We start from the raw sequence: 22142 nt of genomic DNA on the forward strand, positions 1-22142 counted from the left end.
CGCAGACATGCATCACGTCTTCTCCTCTGCTGGGACTGTTTGGTACCTCTCTACGCTGACTACGTACCTGCAGTGTTTTCCCACGGTGAAAGCCCCGACTCGAGGGCCCCGCTGCATGGCCCACACCTCCAGGATTCCCCTTCGGGGGGCGTAGATGATCAGAAACAAGGCGTGGCGTCTGGGAAGGGTGGCCGACGGGGAGTGCTCTCGATCGCCGCGCTCCTCTTGAACCTGCAGCCAACCGAGCTGGGCGTCTCTGTAACCTGAAGTCCAGTTGGTTAAAAAACAGATGCAAAGCTTCTACTTCCTTCTAACTCTTTATATTTATTCCCAGAACCTCCACATCCGCTTTGTCCTCACCTTTCCACATGCGGATGGCGATGCCTCGGGCCAAGTCCAGCAGCGTCACTCGGCCAAAGTCGTCCGTCACTCCGGCCAGCGTGTTGCACGGCGACAGACATATGGACTCGCCGTGGCGCCGGGAATCTGGGAGTCCAAATCTTGGGGACAGAAGTCAGGTTTCAGGACCAGGAAGGGTACAGACACCCAGACGGTCCACTGGGGGACATGATGACAGGTACCTGATCCCTAAAGGTGTCGCCGCCTCCACCTTGGGCTTCTGTTTCTGGGCAACTTCCTCCTCATTCTTGTTTTTGTTCCACCCCAACCAGCCACTGAAAGAAGAGAGAAAACTGTTTTATAACAACAAAGCTTCCAGCTACCCCTCGCTGTGTGTAATATGACTCCAAACTGAGGTGCTTTACTGGTAAGAATGGAGTTTTTCCAGTTGGAGAGAGGTTGGAAATGAATATTTCTGTTCTTTCCACAGTCTGAACCCTCTCTGGTGCTTCTGTAGCCTTCAGGAAGAGTTCAGACCTCCTAAAGGACTCTCCAAACTTCTCTTTTGTTCCGTTCTCTGTCCAGATGATCCCACACCGCTCTTCTGGCGAGGATCCATCCCTCCATCAGACGGGACCAGTCCAGTTCTTCAGTCATGTGACATACGTCAGCGTTTACTCCCCGTTTTCCTTCCATGACAACCACGTTTCCATGGAAATCCTTTCTGATGAGGCTTTGACCAACAGCAGATGGATCAGCTGAAGGTCTACGTGCATTCCTCGGCTCTGGGTTCAGGTCTCTGCTGGATTTGGTCTCATTTCTTCAGGACATAATGTGTCTGCTGTGATTGTTCAGTCCTGACATCAGTTCCTGCACAGCGTTGTGAGTCACCTTGTTGCTGCTAAAGTAAAACTTTTTCATGGATGAAACTAAACAAAGGATGCGTCTCAGACTGCTGGAAACAACCAGTGCATCTCCACTCTGAAACTCCTTCAGAAAACAGCAAAACTACTGATCAAGACCACAAAAAGTAGCAGAGACCAGATGAAGAACAACGTTTCTGAGGTGTTTCTGAGGAAGATAAAAGCTGAATATGTGAGATAGGCCAATAGTTAGGACTACGACTAGGGAAGATTGTTTATCTAATAAAGGGGTTATTTTGTGGAACAGCTGTTGTGATGATGTAAAAAAAAAAAAAAGCTACTTCCATATTACAGTTTAGAAACATTTTCAAGAAGATAGTGATGGAACAGTTTTTAATACTTTTCTTACCTCTTATCAAGTGGAATGCTTTGATCATGGTGAAAATTGTGTTGAACAATGTTTTTTGTTTTAAATGACAATCTCCAACGCCTTACTTTACATACTTTACTTACTTTAAATTGGGAGAGAAGGGCAGGTAGAATAGGCCTTGGCTTCTGGTCAAATGAGTGATGAAATTTATGTTATTTTATGTTGTTTAAATTTTTGTTTGGGATGTAAATTTGACCAAACAACAATAAATACAACATCCGGAAGCAGAAACAAATCAGGTCACGAGTTCAGACTGATTCCAGCCGATCAGAGCTGGGAATGGATTCCACACACAGACATGCTGACCAGTCTACCCAGTTTACATCATAACCAAAGTCTGACACAATGTGTTTAGTTTCCCTCATAACTGCATCAACATTTTCCCTTCCATAATCACACACACTTACACACACACCAACCAACCTGGCAGCACTGAAGAGGGCGGAGGTGAGTTTGCTGGCCACGGCCAGAGCCACGTGGGACAGGAGAGGCTGGGAGCTTCCCTGAACACACAGAAACACACACGATGAACGGCGGCGCGCTGCACAACACCTACTGCTTCCCAACAAGAAGAGAAGCTTCTATTCCTCTGACTCACCTCGACAGCGTAGTAAAAGCCTGTGTACGGCCCGGCTCCTACTGTCACATACTGGCTCATGGCGGGGGGGCTTCCCTTAACCGAAGCATGAAAGCCCCCCAGGATGGACGCATTCTTCATCTGGTCAAACACACACAGCGTCATAACGCCTGAAAGAAGAAGCCGGAACACAAGCGAATGTGATTACATCTCGTTTTGAGCCTTTTTGTGGAGATTTTATCGACACCGAGCAACGGACTCTTACCGACGCTGCTGTGGTCCACAATGGTGTCCATCTCCTGCAGACCCCACTTCTTGTAGGCCAGAGGAGGAGGAGGGACCACATCACTGCCAGCCGCAGCAGCTGCATGAGGCGAGAAGACAGAGGGGGAAGGTTTCAGGCGGCGTTTGGGTTAAATCGATCGCTGGACGTGTAAGAATGAAGACAGAAGTCCAATCATCCAGGGATTCATGTCCAGTGATGTTACAAACAACAGATCAGACTTCCAGCCGAGTTAAAGCAGGGACCACATCAGCCTTTCAGCACCTGAAGAATGTCTACAGGAAGGGGACTGATGACCTACTGGTTTCACTGGTTTTTACAGGTTTCTCTTCTCGGTAAATAATCCAGAATCTTGCTGCTCGTGTCTTCACAAAGACCAACGTATCGCTCTGAGTCTCACAGCTCTGCTCCGGCTTCCTCTGTTTCTAATCTCTGCTGCTCAGAGCACACACACACACACACACACACAATCTTTGTTTCCACCCTGAACTCAACGTGTAGTTTTTTATGCTGCTAAAATCCACCAGAAAATCTGAAGTCTGATCCAAACCCTGGTTCCTTTAAAGCAAGTATCCGTGCACCTCCATGCACGTATCCTGCTGCTGGTTTCTGTCTATTTTAGCTTGTTCAGTTTCTATTTAATTGATTTTGTTTTTTGTTGTTGTTTACTTTGATTCTTTAATCATATGTTTTATCATAATGCTTCTCATGTTTTAACGTAAAGCACTTTGTCTTCTACGTGGAACACGCTGCCATTATCAACATCCAGGACCAATGTTAGACACACACAGGTCATGAAGAGCTGGTCTGAAGTATCCAGTGATGTCAAAACGATGAAAGGATGTGTTCTTGCTGGCAGAAAAGTTAGATTCTTCTTGTTATGTGATTGTGTTAATGCTAAAATATCAAAGCGGGCTGATAATCTGTTGTTGAGGCTTTTGAGCACTTCCAGCGTCTGGATGTCAGTGGCTGTAATGTAGCAGTGGCGTCAGCACAGCGTGCAGCTAAAGCGGCTAAAGGAGTCATCTGTCTGCTGTTTCTGCTATCAGTCAACAACCGGAGCAAAAAATGAATAAACTATGCTGCATAAAATCCTGGGGACATTTTCATGGAATTGGGGTCTTTTAGGATCCAATCCAGCTCAACTGCAGGCTCCTGTAAACAACCCTGACAGCAATGTAGAACGTCTCAGATCACCCCAGACTGTCAGGATGAGATTTTAATATCTGCATGCCATCATAACAGCCTGTAAAAGCTTTAAGTTGTTCACAAAAACTGCTCCAACATTTAAAATGTGTGCACGGGTGCACTGTCCAACAGAATAAAAGAGGAGAGGGAGCTAGGCTTGTTGCAATAAGCAAGAAGTCCATTAATCACACCATCAGAAAAAATGCTCGTCATACGTTTGCCTGACACAATCATTTTCATTTGTCTTTCTTTTTTCTCTGCTTACTCCGAGCGGGTGCCGCATTTGTTTTAAGACAATACTAACTAAACACAGCAATACAACAAGCTTCCATCTGCACTTAAAACGCAACCATTAACTGCAGTTTTCCCAGCTGGGAAACAAAAAACAATCATAATCTGCCAGGATGAAGAAACATGTTACAAACGGCAACTTCACAACTTTACAATGACATGAAAAATGACATACTGTAGGCGATCAAAGACATTCAATTGTACCAGTTCGGCTTCAAACATGTCCCCGCATATGAGCTGACCATAGACTATGTAACTGTGTTACATGGTGTTTAGAGACCATATGTTCCAGACAACCACGTTTCCAAAACCGCAGGAGAAATCCTGATCTGTTTCAGCAGACTGGGGACTGGATCAGCATGAACTAGTCTTCACATCCAGCTAAATCATTTTTAAATTAAAGTAAGTTGATCTTTGAAATGCTGTACTTGCATTATTGTTAAATTAGTTGAAAATGGTCTCAAAATAACAACAATAATACAGTACAGTACAATAATAGTAAAGGTCACTACTGGATACTAAAAAGCTGCTAAATCTGGTTCCTAACTACTAACTGGCTGCTCGTGTGTGTGTGTGTGTGTGTGTGTGTATTTGTACAGTTAGTTCATGGTGTACATGTACCTGAATGTCTTGTAGCAAACACTAGCCATCCAGCCAGCAAGTGAAAAACACAGCTTTTGTTAACACAGTTACATTTAGCACAATAACACATCACTTTAATGTTTCCCTGCTAGTGGACGCGCACACGCACACGCACGCACACACACACACACACACACACACACACACACACACACACACACACACACACACACACACACAGAGGAAAGCAGCAGTACCTCTTGCAACCTGGTTTCTGCAAGCACGCAAAGACTGAAAGAGACTGAAGCCATCTATGGTGACCAGAGCAGCGGGGTAGAGGATGCTGAGCTCCTCGTGCTGCAGGAAAAGAAGAAAACCAGTTAGCAAACGGCTGCAGGACAAACGGTTTCAACATGAATATGCTGCTCGGGCTGGATATGAACCTTGCTGAGGTGTGTTACACAGATTCCCCTACTGTGTGTAAAAGTAGAAGCTGTGAAAGCAGCGTAGCAGGAGTTAAACAGAGCCGTTACCATGGAAACGTCTCAGAAGATAACCATAGTTTATGATAGGAAAAGTGGATCATTCCACATAAATCTCCTTCATCTCCATGGAAACCGGCAGAGTTTCTGACCCACAGGGTCAAGACAGACGTATGTGGAACCAGTAGAGTCTGTGGAACCAGTAGAGGTCTGTGGAACCAGTAGAGGTCTGTGGAACCAGTAGAGGTCTGTGAAACCAGCCGTCTGGGGAACCAGTAGAGGTCTGTGGAACCAGTAGAGGTCTGTGGAACCAGTAGAGGTCTGGGGAACCAGCAGTCTGGGGAACCAGTAGAGGTCTGGGGAACCAGCCGTCTGGGGAACCAGCCGTCTGGGGAACGAGTAGAGGTCTGGGGAACCAGCCGTCTGGGGAACCAGTAGAGGTCTGTGGAACCAGTAGAGGTCTGTGGAACCAGCAGTCTGTGGAACCAGTGGAGGTCTGTGGAACCAGTAGAGGTCTATGGAACCAGCAGTCTGTGGAACCAGTAGAGGTCTGGGGAACCAGCAGTCTGGGGAACCAGTAGAGGTCTATGGAACCAGCAGTCTGTGGAACCAGTAGAGGTCTGTGGAACCAGCAGAGGTCTGTGGAACCAGCAGTCTGGGGAACCAGCAGTCTGGGGAACCAGTAGAGGTCTGTGGAACCAGCAATCTGTGGAACCAGTAGAGGTCTGGGGAACCAGCAGTCTGGGGAACCAGTAGAGGTCTGGGGAACCAGCAGTCTGTGGAACCAGCAGTCTGTGGAACCAACCATCTGTGGAACCAGCAGTCTGTGGAACCAGTAGAGGTCTGGGGAAGCAGTAGAGGTCTGGGGAACCAGTAGAGGTCTGGGGAACCAGTAGAGGTCTGTGGAACCAGCAGTCTGGGGAACCAGTAGAGGTCTGTGGAACCAGCAGTCTGGGGAACCAGTAGAGGTCTGTGGAACCAGCAGTCTGGGGAACCAGTAGAGGTCTGGGGAACCAGCCGTCTGTGGAACCAGCAGTCTGGGGAACCAGTAGAGGTCTGTGGAACCAGTAGAGGTCTGTGGAACCAGCAGTCTGGGGAACCAGTAGAGGTCTGGGGAACCAGCAGTCTGTGGAACCAGCAGTCTGTGGAACCAGTAGAGGTCTGTGGAACCAGTAGAGGTCTGTGGAACCAGCAGTCTGGGGAACCAGTAGAGGTCTGGGGAACCAGCCGTCTGGGGAACCAGTAGAGGTCTGTGGAACCAGTAGAGGTCTGTGGAACCAGTAGAGGTCTGTGGAACCAGTAGAGGTCTGGGGAACCAGTAGAGGTCTGGGGAACCAGCAGTCTGGGGAACCAGTAGAGGTCTGGGGAACCATCCGTCTGGGGAACCAGTAGAGGTCTGGGGAACCAGCCGTCTGTGGAACCAGTAGAGGTCTGTGGAACCAGTAGAGGTCTGTGGAACCAGTAGAGGTCTGTGGAACCAGTAGAGGTCTGTGGAACCAGTGGAGGTCTGTGGAACCAGTAGAGGTCTGTGGAACCAGCAGTCTGTGGAACCAGCAATCTGTGGAACCAGTAGAGGTCTGTGGAACCAGCAGTCTGTGGAACCAGTAGAGGTCTGGGGAACCAGCAGTCTGTGGAACCAGTAGAGGTCTGTGGAACCAGCAGTCTGGGGAACCAGCACTCTGGGGAACCAGTAGAGGTCTGTGGAGCCAGCGGTCTGGGGAACCAGCCGTCTGGGGAACCAGCAGTCTGGGGAACCAGCAGTCTGGGGAACCAGCAGTCTGGGGAACCAGTAGAGGTCTGGGGAACCAGCAGTCTGGGGAACCAGCAGTCTGGGGAACCAGTAGAGGTCTATGGAACCAGCAGTCTGTGGAACCAGTAGAGGTCTGGGGAACCAGCAGTCTGGGGAACCAGTAGAGGTCTATGGAACCAGCAGTCTGTGGAACCAGTAGAGGTCTGTGGAACCAGCAGTCTGGGGAACCAGCAGTCTGGGGAACCAGTAGAGGTCTGGGGAACCAGCAATCTGTGGAACCAGTAGAGGTCTGGGGAACCAGCAGTCTGGGGAACCAGTAGAGGTCTGGGGAACCAGCAGTCTGTGGAACCAGCAGTCTGTGGAACCAACCATCTGTGGAACCAGCAGTCTGTGGAACCAGTAGAGGTCTGGGGAACCAGTAGAGGTCTGGGGAACCAGTAGAGGTCTGGGGAACCAGCAGTCTGGGGAACCAGTAGAGGTCTGTGGAACCAGCAGTCTGGGGAACCAGTAGAGGTCTGTGGAACCAGCAGTCTGTGGAACCAGTAGAGGTCTGGGGAACCAGCCGTCTGTGGAACCAGCAGTCTGGGGAACCAGTAGAGGTCTGTGGAACCAGTAGAGGTCTGTGGAACCAGCAGTCTGGGGAACCAGTAGAGGTCTGGGGAACCAGCAGTCTGTGGAACCAGCAGTCTGTGGAACCAGTAGAGGTCTGTGGAACCAGTAGAGGTCTGTGGAACCAGCAGTCTGTGGAACCAGTAGAGGTCTGGGGAACCAGCAGTCTGGGGAACCAGTAGAGGTCTGTGGAACCAGCAGTCTGTGGAACCAGTAGAGGTCTGTGGAACCAGTAGAGGTCTGTGGAACCAGCAGTCTGGGGAACCAGTAGAGGTCTGTGGAACCAGCAGTCTGTGGAACCAGTAGAAGTCTGTGGAACCAGTAGAGGTCTGTGGAACCAGCAGTCTGGGGAACCAGTAGAGGTCTGTGGAACCAGCAGTCTGTGGAACCAGTAGAGGTCTGGGGAACCAGCAGTCTGGGGAACCAGTAGAGGTCTGGGGAACCAGCCGTCTGGGGAACCAGTAGAGGTCTGTGGAAGCAGCAGTCTGGGGAACCAGTAGAGGTCTGTGGAACCAGTAGAGGTCTGTGGAACCAGTAGAGGTCTGTGGAACCAGCAGTCTGGGGAACCAGCAGTCTGGGGAACCAGTAGAGGTCTGGGGAACCAGCCGTCTGGGGAACCAGTAGAGGTCTGGGGAACCAGTAGAGGTCTGTGGAACCAGCCGTCTGGGGAACCAGTAGAGGTCTGTGGAACCAGCAGTCTGGGGAACCAGTAGAGGTCTGTGGAACCAGCAGTCTGTGGAACCAGTAGAGGTCTGGGGAACCAGCAGTCTGGGGAACCAGTAGAGGTCTGTGGAACCAGCAGTCTGTGGAACCAGTAGAGGTCTGTGGAACCAGTAGAGGTCTGGGGAACCAGCAGTCTGTGGAACCAGTAGAGGTCTGGGGAACCAGTAGAGGTCTGGGGAACCAGCAGTCTGGGGAACCAGTAGAGGTCTGTGGAACCAGTAGTGGTCTGTGGAACCAGTAGAGGTCTGTGGAACCAGTAGAGGTCTGTGGAACCAGCAGTCTGGGGAACCAGTAGAGGTCTGTGGAACCAGCAGTCTGTGGAACCAGTAGAGGTCTGTGGAACCAGTAGAGGTCTGTGGAACCAGCTGTCTGGGGAACCAGCAGTCTGGGGAACCAGCCGTCTGTGGAACCAGCCATCTGTGGAACCAGTAGAGGTCTGTGGAACCAGTAGAGGTCTGTGGAACCAGCAGTCTGTGGAACCAGTAGAGGTCTGGGGAACCAGCAGTCTGTGGAACCAGTAGAGGTCTGTGGAACCAGCAGTCTGGGGAACCAGCAGTCTGTGGAACCAGTAGAGGTCTGGGGAACACGCAGAGGTCTGGGGAACCAGTAGAGGTCTGGGGAACCAGCAGTCTGGGGAACCAGTAGAGGTCTGGGGAACCAGTAGAGGTCTGTGGAACCAGCAGTCTGGGGAACCAGCAGTCTGGGGAACCAGTAGAGGTTTGTGGAACCAGCAGTCTGTGGAACCAGCCGTCTGGGGAACCAGTAGAGGTCTGTGGAACCAGTAGAGGTCTGTGGAACCAGTAGAGGTCTGTGGAACCAGCAGTCTGTGGAACCAGTAGAGGTCTGGGGAACCAGCAGTCTGGGGAACCAGTAGAGGTCTGGGGAACCAGTAGAGGTCTGGGGAACCAGCAGTCTGGGGAACCAGTAGAGGTCTGTGGAACCAGTAGTCTGTGGAACCAGCAGTCTGGGGAACCAGCAGTCTGTGGAACCAGTAGAGGTCTGGGGAACCAGCAGTCTGTGGAACCAGTAGAGGTCTGGGGAACCAGCAGTCTGTGGAACCAGTAGAGGTCTGGGGAACCAGTAGAGGTCTGGGGAACCAGCAGAGGTCTGGGGAACCAGTAGAGGTCTGGGGAACCAGCAGAGGTCTGGGGAACCAGCAGAGGTCTGGGGAACCAGCAGAGGTCTGGGGAACCAGTAGAGGTCTGGGGAACCAGTAGAGGTCTGGGGAACCAGCAGTCTGGGGAACCAGTAGTCTGGGGAACCAGCAGAGGTCTGGGGAACCAGTAGAGGTCTGGGGAACCAGTAGAGGTCTGGGGAACCAGTAGAGGTCTGGGGAACCAGCAGAGGTCTGGGGAACCAGCAGAGGTCTGGGGAACCAGCAGAGGTCTGGGGAACCAGTAGAGGTCTGGGGAACCAGTAGAGGTCTGGGGAACCAGTAGAGGTCTGGGGAACCAGCAGTCTGGGGAACCAGTAGAGGTCTGGGGAACCAGTAGAGGTCTGTGGAACCAGTAGAGGTCTGGGGAACCAGTAGAGGTCTGGGGAACCAGTAGAGGTCTGGGGAACCAGTAGAGGTCTGGGGAACCAGTAGAGGTCTGTGGAACCAGTAGAGGTCTGTGGAACCAGCAGTCTGGGGAACCAGTAGAGGTCTGTGGAACCAGCAGTCTGTGGAACCAGCAGTCAGTGGAACCAGCAGTCTGGGGAACCAGCAGTCTGGGGAACCAGCAGTCTGGGGAACCAGTAGAGGTCTGTGGAACCAGTAGAGGTCTGGGGAACCAGTAGAGGTCTGTGGAACCAGTAGAGGTCTGGGGAACCAGTAGAGGTCTGTGGAACCAGCAGTCTGGGGAACCAGCAGTCTGTGGAACCAGTAGAGGTCTGGGGAACCAGCCGTCTGGGGAACCAGTAGAGGTCTGTGGAACCAGTAGAGGTCTGTGGAACCAGTAGAGGTCTGTGGAACCAGCAGTCTGGGGAACCAGCAGTCTGTGGAACCAGTAGAGGTCTGGGGAACCAGCCGTCTGGGGAACCAGTAGAGGTCTGTGGAACCAGTAGAGGTCTGTGGAACCAGTAGAGGTCTGTGGAACCAGCAGTCTGTGGAACCAGTAGAGGTCTGTGGAACCAGCAGTCTGTGGAACCAGTAGAGGTCTGGGGAACCAGCAGTCTGGGGAACCAGTAGAGGTCTGTGGAACCAGCAGTCTGTGGAACCAGTAGAGGTCTGTGGAACCAGTAGAGGTCTGTGGAACCAGCAGTCTGGGGAACCAGTAGAGGTCTGTGGAACCAGCAGTCTGTGGAACCAGTAGAGGTCTGGGGAACCAGCAGTCTGTGGAACCAGTAGAGGTCTGGGGAACCAGCAGTCTGTGGAACCAGTAGAGGTCTGTGGAACCAGCAGTCTGGGGAACCAGTAGAGGTCTGTGGAACCAGCAGAGGTCTGGGGAACCAGTAGAGGTCTGGGGAACCAGCAGAGGTCTGGGGAACCAGCAGAGGTCTGGGGAACCAGTAGAGGTCTGGGGAACCAGTAGAGGTCTGGGGAACCAGCAGAGGTCTGGGGAACCAGCAGAGGTCTGGGGAACCAGTAGAGGTCTGGGGAACCAGCGGTCTGGGGAACCAGTAGAGGTCTGGGGAACCAGTAGAGGTCTGTGGAACCAGCAGTCTGGGGAACCAGCAGTCTGGGGAACCAAGGGAGGTCTGTGGAACCAGCAGTCTGTGGAACCAGTAGAGGTCTGGGGAACCAGCAGTCTGGGGAACCAGTAGAGGTCTGTGGAACCAGTAGAGGTCTGTGGAACCAGTAGAGGTCTGTGGAACCAGCAGTCTGGGGAACCAGCAGTCTGGGGAACCAGTAGAGGTCTGTGGAACCAGCAGTCTGTGGAACCAGTAGAGGTCTGGGGAACCAGCAGTCTGTGGAACCAGTAGAGGTCTGGGGAACCAGCAGAGGTCTGGGGAACCAGCAGTCTGGGGAACCAGTAGAGGTCTGGGGAACCAGCAGAGGTCTGGGGAACCAGCAGAGGTCTGGGGAACCAGTAGAGGTCTGGGGAACCAGTAGAGGTCTGGGGAACCAGCAGTCTGGGGAACCAGTAGAGGTCTGGGGAACCAGTAGAGGTCTGGGGAACCAGCAGTCTGTGGAACCAGTAGAGGTCTGGGGAACCAGTAGAGGTCTGGGGAACCAGCAGTCTGGGGAACCAGTAGAGGTCTGTGGAACCAGTAGTGGTCTGTGGAACCAGTAGAGGTCTGTGGAACCAGTAGAGGTCTGTGGAACCAGCAGTCTGGGGAACCAGTAGAGGTCTGTGGAACCAGCAGTCTGTGGAACCAGTAGAGGTCTGTGGAACCAGTAGAGGTCTGTGGAACCAGCTGTCTGGGGAACCAGCAGTCTGGGGAACCAGCCGTCTGTGGAACCAGCCATCTGTGGAACCAGTAGAGGTCTGTGGAACCAGTAGAGGTCTGTGGAACCAGCAGTCTGTGGAACCAGTAGAGGTCTGGGGAACCAGCAGTCTGTGGAACCAGTAGAGGTCTGTGGAACCAGCAGTCTGGGGAACCAGCAGTCTGTGGAACCAGTAGAGGTCTGGGGAACACGCAGAGGTCTGGGGAACCAGTAGAGGTCTGGGGAACCAGCAGTCTGGGGAACCAGTAGAGGTCTGGGGAACCAGTAGAGGTCTGTGGAACCAGCAGTCTGGGGAACCAGCAGTCTGGGGAACCAGTAGAGGTTTGTGGAACCAGCAGTCTGTGGAACCAGCCGTCTGGGGAACCAGTAGAGGTCTGTGGAACCAGTAGAGGTCTGTGGAACCAGTAGAGGTCTGTGGAACCAGCAGTCTGTGGAACCAGTAGAGGTCTGGGGAACCAGCAGTCTGGGGAACCAGTAGAGGTCTGGGGAACCAGTAGAGGTCTGGGGAACCAGCAGTCTGGGGAACCAGTAGAGGTCTGTGGAACCAGTAGTCTGTGGAACCAGCAGTCTGGGGAACCAGCAGTCTGTGGAACCAGTAGAGGTCTGGGGAACCAGCAGTCTGTGGAACCAGTAGAGGTCTGGGGAACCAGCAGTCTGTGGAACCAGTAGAGGTCTGGGGAACCAGTAGAGGTCTGGGGAACCAGCAGAGGTCTGGGGAACCAGTAGAGGTCTGGGGAACCAGCAGAGGTCTGGGGAACCAGCAGAGGTCTGGGGAACCAGCAGAGGTCTGGGGAACCAGTAGAGGTCTGGGGAACCAGTAGAGGTCTGGGGAACCAGCAGTCTGGGGAACCAGTAGTCTGGGGAACCAGCAGAGGTCTGGGGAACCAGTAGAGGTCTGGGGAACCAGTAGAGGTCTGGGGAACCAGTAGAGGTCTGGGGAACCAGCAGAGGTCTGGGGAACCAGCAGAGGTCTGGGGAACCAGCAGAGGTCTGGGGAACCAGTAGAGGTCTGGGGAACCAGTAGAGGTCTGGGGAACCAGTAGAGGTCTGGGGAACCAGCAGTCTGGGGAACCAGTAGAGGTCTGGGGAACCAGTAGAGGTCTGTGGAACCAGTAGAGGTCTGGGGAACCAGTAGAGGTCTGGGGAACCAGTAGAGGTCTGGGGAACCAGTAGAGGTCTGGGGAACCAGTAGAGGTCTGTGGAACCAGTAGAGGTCTGTGGAACCAGCAGTCTGGGGAACCAGTAGAGGTCTGTGGAACCAGCAGTCTGTGGAACCAGCAGTCAGTGGAACCAGCAGTCTGGGGAACCAGCAGTCTGGGGAACCAGCAGTCTGGGGAACCAGTAGAGGTCTGTGGAACCAGTAGAGGTCTGGGGAACCAGTAGAGGTCTGTGGAACCAGTAGAGGTCTGGGGAACCAGTAGAGGTCTGTGGAACCAGCAGTCTGGGGAACCAGCAGTCTGTGGAACCAGTAGAGGTCTGGGGAACCAGCCGTCTGGGGAACCAGTAGAGGTCTGTGGAACCAGTAGAGGTCTGTGGAACCAGTAGAGGTCTGTGGAACCAGCAGTCTGGGGAACCAGCAGTCTGTGGAACCAGTAGAGGTCTGGGGAACCAGCCGTCTGGGGAACCAGTAGAGGTCTGTGGAACCAGTAGAGGTCTGTGGAACCAGTAGAGGTCTGTGGAACCAGCAGTCTGTGGAACCAGTAGAGGTCTGTGGAACCAGCAGTCTGTGGAACCAGTAGAGGTCTGGGGAACCAGCAGTCTGGGGAACCAGTAGAGGTCTGTGGAACCAGCAGTCTGTGGAACCAGTAGAGGTCTGTGGAACCAGTAGAGGTCTGTGGAACCAGCAGTCTGGGGAACCAGTAGAGGTCTGTGGAACCAGCAGTCTGTGGAACCAGTAGAGGTCTGGGGAACCAGCAGTCTGTGGAACCAGTAGAGGTCTGGGGAACCAGCAGTCTGTGGAACCAGTAGAGGTCTGTGGAACCAGCAGTCTGGGGAACCAGTAGAGGTCTGTGGAACCAGCAGAGGTCTGGGGAACCAGTAGAGGTCTGGGGAACCAGCAGAGGTCTGGGGAACCAGCAGAGGTCTGGGGAACCAGTAGAGGTCTGGGGAACCAGTAGAGGTCTGGGGAACCAGCAGAGGTCTGGGGAACCAGCAGAGGTCTGGGGAACCAGTAGAGGTCTGGGGAACCAGCGGTCTGGGGAACCAGTAGAGGTCTGGGGAACCAGTAGAGGTCTGTGGAACCAGCAGTCTGGGGAACCAGCAGTCTGGGGAACCAAGGGAGGTCTGTGGAACCAGCAGTCTGTGGAACCAGTAGAGGTCTGGGGAACCAGCAGTCTGGGGAACCAGTAGAGGTCTGTGGAACCAGTAGAGGTCTGTGGAACCAGTAGAGGTCTGTGGAACCAGCAGTCTGGGGAACCAGCAGTCTGGGGAACCAGTAGAGGTCTGTGGAACCAGCAGTCTGTGGAACCAGTAGAGGTCTGGGGAACCAGCAGTCTGTGGAACCAGTAGAGGTCTGGGGAACCAGCAGAGGTCTGGGGAACCAGCAGTCTGGGGAACCAGTAGAGGTCTGGGGAACCAGCAGAGGTCTGGGGAACCAGCAGAGGTCTGGGGAACCAGTAGAGGTCTGGGGAACCAGTAGAGGTCTGGGGAACAAGCAGTCTGTGGAACCAGTAGAGGTCTGGGGAACCAGCAGAGGTCTGGGGAACCAGCAGTCTGGGGAACCAGTAGAGGTCTGGGGAACCAGCAGAGGTCTGGGGAACCAGCAGAGGTCTGGGGAACCAGTAGAGGTCTGGGGAACCAGCAGAGGTCTGGGGAACCAGCAGAGGTCTGGGGAACCAGTAGAGGTCGGGGGAACCAGTAGAGGTCTGGGGAACCAGTAGAGGTCTGGGGAACCAGCAGTCTGGGGAACCAGTAGAGGTCTGGGGAACCAGTAGAGGTCTGTGGAACCAGTAGAGGTCTGGGGAACCAGTAGAGGTCTGGGGAACCAGTAGAGGTCTGGGGAACCAGTAGAGGTCTGTGGAACCAGTAGAGGTCTGTGGAACCAGTAGAGGTCTGTGGAACCAGCAGTCTGGGGAACCAGTAGAGGTCTGTGGAACCAGCAGTCTGTGGAACCAGCAGTCAGTGGAACCAGCAGTCTGGGGAACCAGCAGTCTGTGGAACCAGTAGAGGTCTGGGGAACCAGTAGAGGTCTGTGGAACCAGTAGAGGTCTGGGGAACCAGTAGAGGTCTGTGGAACCAGCAGTCTGGGGAACCAGCAGTCTGTGGAACCAGTAGAGGTCTGGGGAACCAGCCGTCTGGGGAACCAGTAGAGGTCTGTGGAACCAGTAGAGGTCTGTGGAACCAGTAGAGGTCTGTGGAACCAGTAGAGGTCTGTGGAACCAGCAGTCTGGGGAACCAGCAGTCTGTGGAACCAGTAGAGGTCTGGGGAACCAGCCGTCTGGGGAACCAGTAGAGGTCTGTGGAACCAGTAGAGGTCTGTGGAACCAGTAGAGGTCTGTGGAACCAGCAGTCTGTGGAACCAGTAGAGGTCTGTGGAACCAGCAGTCTGTGGAACCAGTAGAGGTCTGGGGAACCAGCAGTCTGGGGAACCAGTAGAGGTCTGTGGAACCAGCAGTCTGTGGAACCAGTAGAGGTCTGTGGAACCAGTAGAGGTCTGTGGAACCAGCAGTCTGGGGAACCAGTAGAGGTCTGTGGAACCAGCAGTCTGTGGAACCAGTAGAGGTCTGGGGAACCAGCAGTCTGTGGAACCAGTAGAGGTCTGGGGAACCAGCAGTCTGTGGAACCAGTAGAGGTCTGTGGAACCAGCAGTCTGGGGAACCAGTAGAGGTCTGTGGAACCAGCAGAGGTCTGGGGAACCAGTAGAGGTCTGGGGAACCAGCAGAGGTCTGGGGAACCAGCAGAGGTCTGGGGAACCAGTAGAGGTCTGGGGAACCAGCAGAGGTCTGGGGAACCAGCAGAGGTCTGGGGAACCAGTAGAGGTCTGGGGAACCAGCGGTCTGGGGAACCAGTAGAGGTCTGGGGAACCAGTAGAGGTCTGTGGAACCAGCAGTCTGGGGAACCAGCAGTCTGGGGAACCAAGGGAGGTCTGTGGAACCAGCAGTCTGTGGAACCAGTAGAGGTCTGGGGAACCAGCAGTCTGGGGAACCAGTAGAGGTCTGTGGAACCAGTAGAGGTCTGTGGAACCAGTAGAGGTCTGTGGAACCAGCAGTCTGGGGAACCAGCAGTCTGGGGAACCAGTAGAGGTCTGTGGAACCAGCAGTCTGTGGAACCAGTAGAGGTCTGGGGAACCAGCAGTCTGTGGAACCAGTAGAGGTCTGGGGAACCAGCAGAGGTCTGGGGAACCAGCAGTCTGGGGAACCAGTAGAGGTCTGGGGAACCAGCAGAGGTCTGGGGAACCAGCAGAGGTCTGGGGAACCAGTAGAGGTCTGGGGAACCAGTAGAGGTCTGGGGAACAAGCAGTCTGTGGAACCAGTAGAGGTCTGGGGAACCAGCAGAGGTCTGGGGAACCAGCAGAGGTCTGGGGAACCAGCAGTCTGGGGAACCAGTAGAGGTCTGGGGAACCAGTAGAGGTCTGGGGAACCAGCAGAGGTCTGGGGAACCAGTAGAGGTCTGGGGAACCAGCAGAGGTCTGGGGAACCAGCAGAGGTCTGGGGAACCAGTAGAGGTCGGGGGAACCAGTAGAGGTCTGGGGAACCAGCAGAGGTCTGGGGAACCAGTAGAGGTCTGGGGAACCAGTAGAGGTCTGGGGAACCAGCAGAGGTCTGGGGAACCAGCAGAGGTCTGGGGAACCAGTAGAGGTCTGGGGAACCAGTAGAGGTCTGGGGAACCAGCAGAGGTCTGGGGAACCAGCAGAGGTCTGGGGAACCAGTAGAGGTCTGGGGAACCAGCAGTCTGGGGAACCAGTAGAGGTCTGGGGAACCAGTAGAGGTCTGGGGAACCAGCAGTCTGGGGAACCAGTAGAGGTCTGGGGAACCAGTAGAGGTCTGGGGAACCAGCAGAGGTCTGGGGAACCAGCAGAGGTCTGGGGAACCAGTAGAGGTCTGGGGAACCAGTAGAGGTCTGGGGAACCAGCAGAGGTCTGGGGAACCAGCAGAGGTCTGGGGAACCAGTAGAGGTCTGGGGAACCAGCAGTCTGGGGAACCAGTAGAGGTCTGGGGAACCAGTAGAGGTCTGGGGAACCAGCAGAGGTCTGGGGAACCAGCAGAGGTCTGGGGAACCAGTAGAGGTCTGGGGAACCAGCAGTCTGGGGAACCAGTAGAGGTCTGTGGAACCAGCAGTCTGTGGAACCAGTAGAGGTCTGTGGAACCAGTAGAGGTCTGTGGAACCAGCAGTCTGGGGAACCAGTAGAGGTCTGTGGAACCAGCAGTCTGTGGAACCAGTAGAGGTCTGGGGAACCAGCAGTCTGTGGAACCAGTAGAGGTCTGGGGAACCAGCAGTCTGTGGAACCAGTAGAGGTCTGTGGAACCAGCAGTCTGGGGAACCAGTAGAGGTCTGTGGAACCAGCAGAGGTCTGGGGAACCAGTAGAGGTCTGGGGAACCAGCAGAGGTCTGGGGAACCAGCAGAGGTCTGGGGAACCAGTAGAGGTCTGGGGAACCAGCAGAGGTCTGGGGAACCAGCAGAGGTCTGGGGAACCAGTAGAGGTCTGGGGAACCAGTAGAGGTCTGGGGAACCAGTAGAGGTCTGTGGAACCAGTAGAGGTCTGGGGAACCAGCAGTCTGGGGAACCAGCAGTCTGGGGAACCAAGGGAGGTCTGTGGAACCAGCAGTCTGTGGAACCAGTAGAGGTCTGGGGAACCAGCAGTCTGGGGAACCAGTAGAGGTCTGTGGAACCAGTAGAGGTCTGTGGAACCAGTAGAGGTCTGTGGAACCAGCAGTCTGGGGAACCAGCAGTCTGGGGAACCAGTAGAGGTCTGTGGAACCAGCAGTCTGTGGAACCAGTAGAGGTCTGGGGAACCAGCAGTCTGTGGAACCAGTAGAGGTCTGGGGAACCAGCAGAGGTCTGGGGAACCAGCAGTCTGGGGAACCAGTAGAGGTCTGGGGAACCAGCAGAGGTCTGGGGAACCAGCAGAGGTCTGGGGAACCAGTAGAGGTCTGGGGAACCAGTAGAGGTCTGGGGAACAAGCAGTCTGTGGAACCAGTAGAGGTCTGGGGAACCAGCAGAGGTCTGGGGAACCAGCAGTCTGGGGAACCAGTAGAGGTCTGGGGAACCAGCAGAGGTCTGGGGAACCAGCAGAGGTCTGGGGAACCAGTAGAGGTCTGGGGAACCAGCAGAGGTCTGGGGAACCAGCAGAGGTCTGGGGAACCAGTAGAGGTCGGGGGAACCAGTAGAGGTCTGGGGAACCAGCAGAGGTCTGGGGAACCAGTAGAGGTCTGGGGAACCAGTAGAGGTCTGGGGAACCAGCAGAGGTCTGGGGAACCAGCAGAGGTCTGGGGAACCAGTAGAGGTCTGGGGAACCAGTAGAGGTCTGGGGAACCAGCAGAGGTCTGGGGAACCAGCAGAGGTCTGGGGAACCAGTAGAGGTCTGGGGAACCAGCAGTCTGGGGAACCAGTAGAGGTCTGGGGAACCAGTAGAGGTCTGGGGAACCAGCAGTCTGGGGAACCAGTAGAGGTCTGGGGAACCAGTAGAGGTCTGGGGAACCAGCAGAGGTCTGGGGAACCAGCAGAGGTCTGGGGAACCAGTAGAGGTCTGGGGAACCAGTAGAGGTCTGGGGAACCAGCAGAGGTCTGGGGAACCAGCAGAGGTCTGGGGAACCAGTAGAGGTCTGGGGAACCAGCAGTCTGGGGAACCAGTAGAGGTCTGGGGAACCAGTAGAGGTCTGGGGAACCAGCAGTCTGGGGAACCAGTAGAGGTCTGGGGAACCAGCAGAGGTCTGGGGAACCAGCAGAGGTCTGGGGAACCAGCAGAGGTCTGGGGAACCAGTAGAGGTCTGGGGAAGGTGAGGTCAGACTTAGTGGGCTTAAACATCCCTTTAACATGCGTCTGTAAACTGCAGCAGTCGCATGACACACACACAGACACACACACACACACACACACACACACTGACACACACTGACACACACACACACACACAGACACACACACAGACACACACACACACACTGACACACACACACACACACAGACACACACACACACAGACACACACACAGACACACACACACACACACACACACACACACAGACACACACAGTTCCAGAGGAATGACAGAGGACCTCCGTAAACCAACATCTCTGATAATCAGCTGCAGCATGGAGTAGTTTTCCCACAAACATGTGAGTCAAATGAAGAGAAACGTGTTTCTCTCGCTGTTGGACTCTATCAATATTTTTTAGCTGCTCCAACAAACAACAAGAGATTTTGTTGATTTTTATGTCAAAGCAACATCTTGATCGGTTCCAGTTTAACTCTACAAGCTTCTAACTAAACATCACAATCTCCCCAAGTTGGTCACAGCCTGAAGTAGAATTAACTTTCCGTGTAAAACTGAGCGTCTGATGAGTTCAGAGGTTTTTACCCAACAGCTGCCTGCTGGGAGCAGTAACATGGTGATATGACATCATGTTGTCAGCGTGTTTATGCTAACTCACCGACAGACTGCGACTCGCCAAGACCAGAACATCCAGACTCAGAGGGAGGAAGAGGGAGGGGGGCAGCAGAAAATGGAAACAGTGAACGTAACTACAGACTAACTAGTCAGCTGCGAGCTCGTCAAAAGGAAACTGGACTGAGTGGAATTCAGAGGTGGCAACTCCTGCTCCAGAAAGTAGAAGTCCTGCCATGTTTCTGGATCTACCTGTACATTTAGAACAGGTGTTTTCACTAACAGGCTCATTTACCTGGAAAATAAACTCTGCTTGTTAAATTCAGCTGGTCTGGTGACTGGTCGGAACAGCTGCTGGACTGGACTTTTACTTTCTGGACCAGGAATTACCACCTCTGGTGTAATTCCAGCTGACTATCTTGTGCTCTGGGGCAGATGTTTAACTTGGATTTTTCCTGTAAATGTCGTTATATTGTGTTTCCTTCTAACGTTATATGTATTTATGGTGCTGTCCTGCTGCTGGAACTCTTACTTATAAAATTTAATATGACTGATCTAAATATAACACACACTGTGACCCTTTCCATCGCTGTCAGAGTGAAGCATGAGGAGGATTACCAGAAGACAGACTGAACAATGTCGCCTTTACAGACTGATTGAATCAACATTACAATCTGAAAAGATACTGAAACACATTGACTTCGTGCTGCTGACCCCGAGCAAGGAGCATGAAGCCGTGGTTTCTGAGGTTGCCCCACCTGCTCCGTTACTCCAGGATGACGAGGGATCTCGTAAGTCCGACATTTGAGCCTCAAGACGGGGTCTTCATGCAGCAGCTGGGCCAGGAGCAGAACTCCGCTCTGATGAGAGATAATGGATGTTACGGCCGATGCAACCATCTCTGTTTTTACGCTGATGGACAGGAAGGAGATACCTCGGTGTAGAAGCGGACGTAGCCAGATGTGAAACCCACAACCACACAAGTCCAGTCAGGACGGCCCGTGGAGCTTCTGCACACACCCAAACAACACATTTATGGTAAGATGTCAACATATAAACTAATCTTTTCCACTTTTAAAGTCATTTTCACCAGTGGAAAAGCAGATCTTACCTCTTTTGGCTTGCCAGGGGGATAGAAATGGCACTGCTGATACACTCCCTGGAGACAAAACACACCATTCATTTTAACTTAAAAGAATTTATATTCATTCATCCTCCGTTGTTTTTTATTTTGTCTTTAATACACAACCAAGCAGACTGCAAACTGCTTCAAACACATACGTAGGTGGTACAAACACTGCAGGAGTGTCCCTTGTAGTCAAAAGAACAAGGTATGCAACAGATGGAGGGGACCTGATAAAAGCTCTGGTTTGAGGGTTTGGATGAAAAGTGGACGCTGTCGGCGCTTAAAGCTTTATGTTTAAGAACAGATCAGCAAATGGAAAGCAGGGCTGCAAATGCAGAAAAGATCATCATCAATGTCATGACGAAAAGTGCTTCAGGGATACTGGGACAAGATGCAGGAGCAGATTATTGTACTAACATGTCAAACTCCGGTCCTCGAGGCCGGTACCCGGCAGGTTCTTCTTGTTTCCCTCCACCAACACAGCTGATTCAAACCAAACGGATCCAGCAGCTTCTTGACAACCTATTTATACATTTCCGACAGGTGTGTTGGAGCATGGAGACAACAAAACCTGCAGGATACCGGTCGTCAAGGACTGGAGTTAGACACCTGTGCCTTAGGCTCCGTTCAGACTGCAGGACTTGCTGCTCATATCGGATGTTTTTGTGAAATCCAAATTTTTTAAAAGTCTGTTCACATTTCCGATCCAACGTGACTTGTATGATGATCTCCTGTATGAACCTCATGCGCACCAGAAGCGCCCCGCATGCGTAGAAGACACGGCGACGTGCGTGTGACGTCTTTGTGTTTGCAGAAGTAAACATGGACGGCAGCAGAGCATTTGCTACTTTAAATGTTTTGTCCAACCGGAGCCACAACGTTGTGAATGGGTTCGTTTTAAGGAGACGTTTAACAGAAGAGGAAAGTAAAAGTTTTGGTCTTTGTGGAGCTGTGGCAGCAACAACTGTAGAGAGAAACGTTTGGGTTTGGAGTCGCAGTCTGGATCGGTGGGAGAGGGATGTGAGCACATTCACCGATGTTCATAAACAACAAACGCAGAATAATGACGTTTGTCGTCGGTCGGATTAATGCGACCAGACCGTTCAGACTGAAGTCGCATGGCAAAAGATCAGATACATGTCGGGTTTAGGACCACATATCCAAGCGGCCTGGGTCGCATGAGAAAATATCAGATCTGTGTCATTCATACTGTTAAGAAAAGATCGGTTACAGGTCGCATCGGGGCTCAAACACCGGACTGAAGTCTCTTCAGCCTGTAGTGTGAACGCAGCCATAGAGATATTCACCGATTTGAGTGGAAAACCAGACACAAAAATCCCTGCAGTCTCTGATGCCGGGCGGACACGATTTTAGAAATCTGACTGTCGGGGAAATGCTCCCGCTGCATGACCGGGTTTGTCCCGCGTACTCTATCTGACCCTACGACATGTGTACTCATACTGTACGACTGCTGTCAGCCACGATTACTGACAACCACGACTAGTTGTCGGCGTCAGTCGGTGTGTGACGGCACGACGTGCTCGAGTGTGAACAACGAAAAACAAAGGTTCCTAGTTCCTATGACAACCACAGCGTGCCTGACAACAAGATGGCGAGCAGGCAGCAAGTTATTGCAGTTGTGTGCGCTGTCTTGCGCGTGTTCTCTCCATTGCTCTACTAATCCCTCTTCTAGCAGCTGTGTCCACCGCACACGTCTGAAGTTGGGGTTGCCCGCCATTGTTTAAAGCTCCACCGGTGTCTTCTGCGCAGGTGCGAACGTAGAATCGTGACGTAACGCCACTTACACTGTACGAGCGACGGCGAACATTTCTGACATGCCAGAAGTTTGATCGGGAGGTCGCAGCATCATCGTTAGAACGTAGCAGCAATTAATCCTTCCTCGTGAGTGTTCTCACACTGTACGGCTCACGACCTCCCGACCGGACATCCCGACGCTACCATGTTTCCACGATGACGCAGCGT

General features: G+C 53.1%; 1 protein-coding gene across 10 annotated transcripts in view; it reads right to left on the bottom strand.

The window, feature by feature from the left end:
• The window catches only part of rab3gap2 (RAB3 GTPase activating protein subunit 2 (non-catalytic)), a 38155-nt gene that overhangs the window by 11777 nt on the left and 4236 nt on the right, over window positions 1-22142 (bottom strand). For all 10 annotated transcript variants that reach the window (XM_079262105.1, XM_079262111.1, XM_079262113.1 and 7 more), the window contains exons 5-14: window positions 20145-20192; window positions 19968-20043; window positions 19792-19893; window positions 4811-4910; window positions 2475-2573; window positions 2231-2379; window positions 2056-2135; window positions 582-674; window positions 361-500; window positions 68-263 (exon numbers count right to left, since the gene is read on the bottom strand). In XM_079262105.1, the coding sequence (XP_079118231.1) occupies window positions 68-263; window positions 361-500; window positions 582-674; window positions 2056-2135; window positions 2231-2379; window positions 2475-2573; window positions 4811-4910; window positions 19792-19893; window positions 19968-20043; window positions 20145-20192 (1083 nt within the window). The remainder of the gene's footprint in view (window positions 1-67; window positions 264-360; window positions 501-581; window positions 675-2055; window positions 2136-2230; window positions 2380-2474; window positions 2574-4810; window positions 4911-19791; window positions 19894-19967; window positions 20044-20144; window positions 20193-22142) is intronic.

This window comes from Telmatherina bonti, assembly GCF_933228915.1.
Source record: "Telmatherina bonti genome assembly, chromosome: 22".
NCBI lineage: Eukaryota > Metazoa > Chordata > Actinopteri > Atheriniformes > Telmatherinidae > Telmatherina > Telmatherina bonti.